The sequence below is a fragment of a genome, unplaced genomic scaffold, assembly GCF_019419815.1.
Source record: "Pyrus x bretschneideri cultivar Hongxiangsu unplaced genomic scaffold, Pyrus_bretschneideri_v1 Contig39, whole genome shotgun sequence".
Lineage (NCBI taxonomy): Eukaryota > Viridiplantae > Streptophyta > Magnoliopsida > Rosales > Rosaceae > Pyrus > Pyrus x bretschneideri.
This window is the reverse complement of record NW_025999712.1, coordinates 3,204,648-3,214,661: the sequence shown is the minus strand read 5'-3', so window position 1 is coordinate 3,214,661 and position 10,014 is coordinate 3,204,648. Positions and strand designations below refer to the sequence as shown.

Genomic DNA, 10,014 nt, shown 5'->3' with positions numbered 1-10,014 from the left:
AACCACAATTTCCTGCATCTAAAATATCCTAGCATCACTGATTGGATAGCAGGTTCAAAATAAAATGAGGAAGCTTTAAGAGAAATATATCAATAACCATAGATTGGAGCTAGAACTCGTTATTATACTAAAAATAGAGAAACCAGATCATCTTAAAATCTAACAAATTTGAATTATGAGAACCAAGCATTAAATATTTGACAACAGGATTACAGATTCAAATGATAGGGCCTGAAAGCAATTCAAAAATTAAGTACACACAACTATAAGTGAATCACCTAGTTAATGCTCAACCTCTTTTGTTTTGACCCTTTGATGGTCTAAGAACGTTCCAGTTCAGGTTGTTACCCGTTGGTTTCCTGAAGGAACCTTTACTTGTATTTGGTGACGGCTGCTGATCACCTTTATTAAGTTTGGGCGACTTGTTCGGATGTTGTTTCCCAGAAACCGCTTCAGACTGTTTTCTTTTATGGTCTCCATTAGTCTTACTGTTTGACTTATTAGTATTTGAGCACTCTGCTTCATCCATTGAGGACCCATTTTCTCTGTTGAAATGCAAATAGGAGAAAGAACATAGGAGAGCAGAAGCCAAATTTTAGAAGATATTTTTGCCAACATGTATTTCTTAGTCTCCTTACTACAAATGGACGAAAAAATTTCATTTAAAAAAGACAAAAGAACCAAAAAAAAAAAAAAAATTCGAGTTATGAAATCTCAAATTACCCACCTAAATGACACTTTTTCACTTTGAACGCCAGAAGATGCGGCAGGGGCAGCAGGCTGACCAGGGTTTTCCGATACTTGATTCAGTTTCTATCATGAAAGCACTTCTATGTGAGGTGAAAATAAAGCCAATCAATAAGTACACAAGAGGCCAATCCTATTAGAAATCTTAAGGTCCATGAACCTTTTACTCACATCAATCGATGGATTGAAGCTTTGAAATGACATCCGCCCCCTAATGGCTTCAGGTTGAGGGTCACCTTCCACTATGACCACACTGCACAGCCATCCACATGAAGCAGGTAAATTTAAAAAAAAAAGGAGATGGAGTAGTGTAACTAATGAATTACTATAGCAGACAGATGTAATTGTCTCCGGTTCAATGCATGGAGTTATCTTAATCGAGGCCTTTGCACTTCCACGTTGAGACATTAATGCCTTTGCCTCGACACTAAGGGACCTCAAAAAGGGTTAACTTTATTAATGCTAATTATGTAAAACTAGCTCCTCGAAGACTCAAAGTTGTAGCTTATAGTTAGGTTCTACAAACTGGTTCTCCTAAGACCACTGTTCTAAATATTCCCGCCTAGCGCCCGCCTAGACCCCCTAAGCCCAGACCCACCTATGCACTCGACTATGTTGCGACTCACATAGACAAAAAATAGATAGCTTTCATTTTGCATTTTATTTTATTTTTCAATAAATTGTAAAGACTTGTTGAATACTTAAATGAACACACATTATATGCTTGTTCCCAATGTTTTCATTATGTCCCAATACTTCATAAATATGTCATTTTATCTTGCAGTTTACGATGAAATTATATATATTTTAAGTATAAACGGACACCTATTTACACAAAATATAATAGATTTACTTAAATCCGCCTAGGCTGTGCCTAGCCGTTAGGCTCCAGCCCACCGAACCTTGCCTAAGCCCCAATTTTTCAATACCAATAAATCCATAATTTCTTCAATTTCTCAGATACTCCACCGACTTAGGTCACAAAATAAACTTTCCCATCGAACTATCAAACAACAAACAATTACGAAGCGACGATCTACACTGAAACTCTATTCAGTAATGTAATCCAATAGGCAAAACAGCTCAAACTTTAGATAAATATTAGAACAAGAAACAAAGAGAAAGAAAATCTACCACTTTCTTATTTGACGGGCAGGGAAAGCAAAATCTGCAGCAGGTTTGGCATCTTCTTCTTTCTTCACCTCTCTCTGAGTTGCTCTTTGCATAAACTACAGTAATTACACTAAAGAATTAATAATACAACCCCATTATAACAAATTACTCTGAAAATCTAAATACAGCAGCATCAGAAAGTATGAAAATTAAAATTAAAAGTCCCCAAGAAGAATTTAAGCAAAACCCAGATCAAATTCCAAGTGGGATTATCAAAATAATAATTTAAAACAGAAATAAATACCGAAAATTAATCGAAAAACCAAAAAAATTTCAAATTTCTTCGTTTCTTATTACCTTTAAGTTCCTGAGAGTGCTGGAAAGCTCCCGCTTCGCCATATTAGCCCTGGTTTTTTCCTATGCAATCCAACTAAGAACTGAAGGCGATAACTTTAAGCTGGAATTTCTCTGGCGGAGGCTCCGCCGTGAAGGAAAAAGATTTCCTTTATTTCTTCTGCAACTGAGGGAGGAGAAGGCAAAGAGCGAGGAAACTAGGGTATCTTTTGGGGACGAATGGGAAATTTACCGAACGAAAGGACAAATTTGACCCTCTCTAGTAATGGGCTTCTTTTGGGCTTAGGGTTTTTGGGGTAATTCTCCTTTCTTTGTTCCATAAGAATTTGGTTTCCTTTTTACAAGTTACTCAGGGAATACGGTCCTATCTGAATCTTTTATGTGATGATTTCAAGAACCATTTTATCGTGTCTGTTATTTTACTGTAAAAAATTATTTTAAATTATTAGTATCTGACGAAAATTAATCGTACTAATACGATGAATGAAGACGATAAACTCCCCATAAAAAGATTCGGATAGATCCTTATCCGTTACTTGGGATTTTTTTATTTTTTTGTTACTTAGGATATTCTTCTGTTTCCTTTATTAATTAGATTTTCAAGTTCAAAACATACAACTTTAGCATGTTATCGTCAATCAAATTAAGAGATTTTTCTATTTTTTAGTGGATTCCAAAATATTGATAGATTTCAAACTATATTATCAGATTTGACGTTTGTCAACCCTTCTATGCTCTATTTCAATTCAACACAAGTGGTTAAGATCATCGATGCTTACAACCAAAATTCTAGGTTTGAACCTCTTTCCTGTATCAGTCGTATTAAAAAAAAAAAGAACGAAAAACTTTGACGCCCAATCGTTGAATGAATCTATCCCTCTCCTCCCTCAATTGCTACAAACACTACACAATAAGACTCTCTACTTTGCGAGGATCGGAGAAGAACGTCTATTGTAAGCACCTTTACTCTTGCTTTGAAAAAAGGCTTACCACGATTCGAACCCGTTACAAACACTATACGAAAATGGAAAATAAAAACGATACTTTTGAATTGAATAAATACTAACAAGATTCTTTTCACAAGCACTTATTACACAGGGTAGTATGAATTCCTATCATACTCACTCTTTTGAAGCACAACAAATAAAACAGACAATTCTTGAGGGATATACCCAGTGCAGAGTTCCGTTTAACGAGCACCCACGGAGATCACAAACCAAGTCAGCATTGTCATAGTCAACGGTTACTCCATGTTTTTAGTGGTAGGAATTTGGCAATTCTAGTGCTAGGGTTCCATAAGAGAATGTCTATACAGTGTCGTAGTAACCAAGCTAAACATTTCAAGCCCTTGCAAGAACGTACAACTTCATCGAAAGACCACCAATGTGGTAATTTTATTTTTATTTTTATCAAACCTCGTAACCAAGATTTGTTCTTATGATATTATCGTCTCAATACTAAATTTTTCATATAAATTTTGAAGTTCCATCTTGTTTGATTGAAATTTTCCATGCTAATAAAAAAGAGTTCATTTTTCTTCAATTAATTATATTGCTATATTTTATCTGATTTTTTCCATACAGCTTAAAGACCCCTTTTGCTTTTGATTTCTAACTTCGCTTTTGGTAATTGTTACAATTAAAACACCAAGCAGCAAAAATACAAAAAATTAAACTGAATGTTAATCATCAAGTTAAAAGCTTTCGTACGGAAGAAACAAAATACAAAGCCAAAAGACTAGAAACAAATTCATTTGCAAATATAATGCCATTTAGGTAGAGATCAGGAAGGCAAATGAAAACTCACAAGCTTTGGATTAGAGCAACTCCAGCGTTGGAGCCCTCCCCCCTGGCAATACACTATTCAATCCACCTAATAAACAGTAATTGCCCTTAATGAACAGTAAGTAGCCCTTGCAATAGATTTTGCATCTCCACCGTTACACTTCTATAGCCCGGCAATAGGCAATAAAATATTAGTATTTTTTTTATTTATAAAATTAATACAAAATAATTTTAATTGTAATATCGGATAAGATTTTTAATCGTTCTCGTTGCGCCACGTGTCATTATCCGAAGTATTATTAAATAATACAAAATAATACAAAATAATACAATTATTGGTGATGGATTTCTGATAAGATTATTAACCAATCACGTCGCGCCACGTGTCATAATCGGTTCACAATCTTTGAGGATAGATTTCCATCAGATTTTTAACGAATGACGGCATGCCACGTGTCATAATCTGTTCACAATCTTTGATGATAGATTTCCATCAGATTTTTAACGAATGACGGCATGCCACGTGGCATTATGCAGAACCTAATCCTTTCTGAATCCTCTATATAATCCACCATCCATCTTCACAAATCTCACACCAAAATTCTCAAGATCTCTATCATTATTCATAATTTCTGCTTCCTTATTCACAAAAATCAGTATCATTATTCATAGTTTCTGTTTCTTTCTTTCAATGTCTTCTTCTTCTTCCTCAAGGATGATGTGGGAATTGAATCAGGAAGAGGAAGACTTGTTTAACGAATCAGAAGCAATGTTCAATCACCAAGGGGTAAGAAATGAGAGGGAAGAGGATGAGGAGCGTCAAATGAGAGATGACGAAGTAAGAAGGGGCAGAGCCTCACATTCCCGTCGAGTCATCCAAGCTGCGGCTCAGATCTGCAGGCCCAGCCGTTCCGGAAACCTTGATAGAAGCAGGCAACGACGAGGTATGGAACTCTTGGATGATTATTTTGTTCCTAATAGTGCATTCCCTGATACGTACTTTAGACGTCGTTTTAGAATGGAACGACATTTGTTCAACAAAATCATGATTGCTGTTTGCAACCATGATTCTTATTTTGTGCAAAAAAAGGATGCTTTTGGTGCTATGGGTCTACTGCCGGAGCAAAAAATTACTGCTGCCTTGCGGATGCTTGCATATGGAGCATCTGCAGACCAAGTGGATGAGATAACGAGGATGGGGCAATCAACCATTCTTGAGTCCCTGATGAGGTTTTGCGGAGCAATCGAATCTATCTACACCGCTGAGTACCTCCGCAAACCCACACACATGGACTTGGAGCGGCTGTTGAAGAAGGCGGAGATGCGTGGCTTTCCTGGGATGATTAGAAGCATTGATTGTATGCACTGGACGTGGAAAAACTGTCCAAGTGCATGGCAAGGCGCTTACGAGGACAGAAAAGGGGCAAAAAGTATCATTCTGGAGGCGGTGGCATCTTTTGATACATGGATTTGGCACGCCTTTTTCGGGGTCCCGGGAGCTCAAAATGACATCAACGTCCTTGCCCAATCCCTAGTGTTCAACGATGTCCTGCAAGGAAAGGCACCAAAAGTTACGTATGAGGTCAACGGACATATGTACGACGGGCCATACTACCTAGCTGACGGTATCTACCCGCGCTGGTCAACATTTGTCAAAACAGTGCCACGTCCGCGGAGTGCGAAGGAAAAACACTTTGCAAGCTGTCAAGAGGGGTGCAGGAAGGATGTGGAGCGTTGTTTCGGTATCCTCCAAGCTCGCTGGGCGATCGTCAGGGTTGCTGCCAGATTGTTTGATATAGAGTCGCTTCGATCCATCATGATGACGTGCATCATTCTTCACAACATGATTGTGGAAGATGAGTACGATTATGAAGCTGTTGATGAATATGAGCCAGACCCGATGAACAATTCAAGAACACGTATATATTGTGCTCATGACGCCACCGATGAGCCCGTGCAACATGAGCCATTACAAAGGGATGGACGTTACAATGAAAGGCTCATTCAACGATATACTGCATTTCAAATGCCAGACATGCACAATGCCCGACAAATTGACTTGATAGAGCACCAGTGGGCATTGAAACAAGCTGAAGATAATTAAGTTCATTTAGTGTGTTATTTTGAATTTGGTATGTTTATGTTATTTTATTTGGTGTGTTTTATTATTTGGTATGTTTATGTAATTTTTTTATGTTTATGTTTATGTAATTCTTAGTATATGTAATTCTTAGTATGTTTATGTTTATGTTTATACAAGGACTTTTAATTAGAACGATGGACTTTTAATTATTTTATACAAGGACTTTTAATTCTTAGTATAAATAACTTACCAAATTAATTTGAATAAATATTCATGAACATGGAAACAACATAAATAATGCAAACAATAAATAATAAATTACAACCCAAAGTGATTGGAAAATTATGAGCTCCGTTTACAAAAAGTATTCTATTCATCATCACTTAACCAATTTGTGGTGCTAGGATGATCTTCTCTTGCGGTGCTAGAACCACCTTGGCTTGCTATTGTTTCTCTTGCACGCCTCCTTCGCACCACGTCCGCTTTCTCTGACTTCCAAAAAAATTTAGAATTTGGAGACTTCCCTTCTAAAGACATGTTTATAATCTCACGATCTTGTTGAGCCCGTCTTTCTTCTCTAACATGTTCCATTTCTTGCCTAAGTAGCTCTCTTTCTCTCTCATTAGCATAAAATTCTCTCTCAACAGCTGCTGCTTTTGATGCCTTATCAGCCTTATCAGCCTCATCTTTCGCCAGTTCCCTCGCCAAAGTCAATTCACCTTGGCGAGTAAGTTCTTCCATGAACTTTGCATAATCGTTCTTGGAAGCACTCCCTTTTCTCTTTGAAGCCTTCTTACCTTAAGGCCTAATTGGAAAACGGGTCGAACCCGACGCTTGTTCAGGGAGGGGCGTTTCGGGCACTTCTTCTACATCATCTGCTCTCTCATGATCGGGTGTAGAGTGTAGAGGGGTGCTGTTCATGTGCATTTCTGGACCAACTGGCACAACTCTAAATTTAGGACAATCTTTGACAATATTCCAACATTCCCACCGGTTGAATGATTTATTTTTGCTTTTGGTTTTGGCAGCGTACCAAGCTTATGCTTGAAGTTCCTACACAATAAAAATAAGTAACAAATAAATAATACAAATAAATAATTATAATGAAAATAAGTAACTAGCAAATATATACATATATATATATATAAGTAACAAAGATAATGAAAATAAGTAAGAAGGCTTCAAGTTTAGTAAATAATGAAAATAAGTAACAAATAAATAATTATAATGAAAATAAGTAACTAGCAAATATATACATATATATATATATATATAAGTAACAAAGATAATGAAAATAAGTAAGAAGGCTTCAAGTTTAGTAAATAATGAAAATAAGTAACAAATAAATAATTATAATGAAAATAAGTAACTAGCAAATATATACATATATATATAAGTAACAAATATAATGAAAATAAGTAAGAAGGCTTCAAGTTTAGTAAATAATGAAAATAAGTAACAAATAAATAATTATAATGAAAATAAGTAACAAATAAATATATATATATATGTCATGTTAATCATAACAAGCAAATATATATATATATATATATGTCATGTTAATCATAACATGGGGCTAGAGTTCCAAGTTTAGTAAATAATTTTAACCTTAAATATACACATTTTTTTTTCTTAATGTAAGTGATATTATACATTAATTTTAATGAAAATAAGTAACAAATAAATAATACAAACAACATAATTATAATGTAACAAATAAATGTAACAAATAAGTAACAATAACATAATTATAATGTAACAAACAAATAAATAATACAAACAACATAATTATAATGTAACAAACAACATAATTATAATGTAACAAACAACATAATTATAATGTAACAAATAAGTAACAATAAATAATAAATTTTGTACGTAACAAATAAATAATACAAACAATAAATAATAAATTATATAGATAACAAATAAATAATACAAACAAATAATTATAATGTAAATTTGGGTATCAAATAAATAATATCTTGTTACCATATCCGAGTAATTTTCCCCACTTCGAATATTACTACTAGCTTGTGCCAAAGCGTCTCTCCATGTACTAAACGATTGGCTAAGTAATTTCCAACGACTGGACATCGATTCTTTGGTTCTTTTCCCACCAATTTTCTCAAGATAATTGGTATGAATAAGACTCCACATTTCTCGCAACTGCATCTCATTACCCGTAAGCGAACTATGAGTAACTTCAACCCAGCTAGTACACAACGCAACATCTTCAATAAGCGACCAATTCGTACCTGCACCAGTGGTCATTTTGTTGAAAAAAAATGGATTCAAACTTTGAGACAAAGAAAGGAATGTGATTGAAAGTAGTTGAGAAAATATGAAATTGTTGTGTAAGGTAGATGATAATGAGAAGGTATTTATAGAAAAGTAAAAACAATTTTTTTTACAATTTTTTTCAGATTTTTCAGATATTTTTTTGAATTTTTTTGAATTTTTTACAATTTTTTTTTAATTTTTATTCAATTAATTAATCTCTGCCGTTGGATATAAAAAAATTTGAATTCCAACGCTCCAGATTGTGCCACGTGTCACAACGGTAACTTTTCAGATTTTTAAAACTATTTTTTCATTTATTTTTTAATTTATAAAGCATTTTAATATCCACCGTTGATCTCAGATCGAACGGTGGATATTAAATCTGACACTTTTTTTTTTTTAACCGTTGAGATCTAACGGTCCACATTAAGTGACCGTTAAGATCTAACGCACCGTGGGAAGCCACGTGGCTTCCCAACAGTAACTGACACAACCTTTTTTTTTCTGATTTTTGTGTCGGGACGCGCCCCCACGCGCGGGTGGGGTGCACGCGCCTGACACAAAAAAAATTAAATAATGCGCTGACGCCACCCTGGCGTTAGCCTTGCGTCACTCCCACCTCGGGCTCAAGGGCTGGCAATCCCTCACGGGCCCTTTGCTCGGGCCTCCCCCTTCCACCGAGCTACCTCATGCTGGAGGCCTCCCACCGGCCCTCGGGCCATTGTTTTGGACACTGTCCCCCGAGCTGTTTGCAACGGTGGAAATGCTCTTAGATGCCGGCTACTGGTGAAACTGTGGTCTCCACATACGTAAGTGCACAATCAGCACGATGCTCGAGTTGGAGAACAGTCCTAACTGTCTTTTCTTTTGGATTGTGTAATACCAGACCTGAACTGTCACTTATCAAAACTTCACCATTCTCTAAAATGGATATAGGTACAACGCAAGGATCATTATACAGTCAGAGATCTGAAGGAATTTGTACGAGCTTAGTCCAATAATTACTATATTGTAATTATATCATCTCTTTTCCAACAGGTATCGAAGAAGGATACAAGGAGACAATTTCTAGTGGTTCCCATTACTATCTCCTTACATGTTTTGGTTTCTGGAAACTTGGATAATCCTGAAATTTCTTGTCCGCCAAATTTAAAGAGACGATTTTTGGTGTCGGCCTACCATGAAACTGGCGTCGGAAACCATAGTGCCATTCATCAGGCACTTAGGGCTAATTTGGTATTATTGTATTTTGAAAAAAAAAACTGTCTTTATCGTGCTGTAAAAATAAGCAGCTGTAAAGCAGCAGAATGTTTGGTAAACTTTTTTGTAAAATTGCTTTTGAAAAAAAAAAAAAAAAAAAAAAGCAGTATGATAGTGTTTGGTAAATTTTTATGTAAAATAGCCGTGACTGTGTGAAATGATCAAAAATGGTATAGTACTAGATATGCTATTAATTTAATTTTCTTAACAAATAAAGGTGAATTACTAAATATACTTTATTTTTAAAAGAAAAATATTTATAAACTTTATCTTAAACATATAATCCAACGTTTAACAACAAATCATAATCCAACATATTTACTATACAACTATTACTCTTTACCTTTTCTTTTATTATGGAATCAGAATTTTTTATTCCCTTTGCCCTTG

General features: G+C 35.3%; 1 protein-coding gene across 1 annotated transcript; it reads right to left on the bottom strand.

Moving 5' to 3' along the window:
• Positions 1 to 103: 103 nt before the first annotated feature.
• On the bottom strand, positions 104 to 2,428 carry LOC103964679. Its single transcript, XM_009377636.3, has 5 exons — positions 2,218 to 2,428; positions 1,882 to 1,976; positions 919 to 1,000; positions 728 to 813; positions 104 to 545 (listed from the first exon to the last, which is right to left on the bottom strand). The coding sequence occupies exons 1-5, from the start codon at positions 2,257 to 2,259 to the stop codon at positions 290 to 292; spliced, it is 561 nt and encodes a 186-aa protein (XP_009375911.2). The 5' UTR covers positions 2,260 to 2,428; the 3' UTR covers positions 104 to 289.
• Positions 2,429 to 10,014: the final 7,586 nt, after the last annotated feature.

Bases quoted from the DNA above. Each gene is read 5' to 3' on its own strand.
- LOC103964679 (XM_009377636.3), bottom strand. From the start codon at position 2,259: ATGGCGAAGCGGGAGCTTTCCAGCACTCTCAGGAACTTAAAG. The intron at 1,977-2,217 runs GTAATAAGAAAC...TAATTACTGTAG, and splicing joins GCACTCTCAGGAACTTAAAG to TTTATGCAAAGAGCAACTCA. The intron at 546-727 runs GTGGGTAATTTG...GCATTTCAACAG, and splicing joins AGTGAAAAAGTGTCATTTAG to AGAAAATGGGTCCTCAATGG.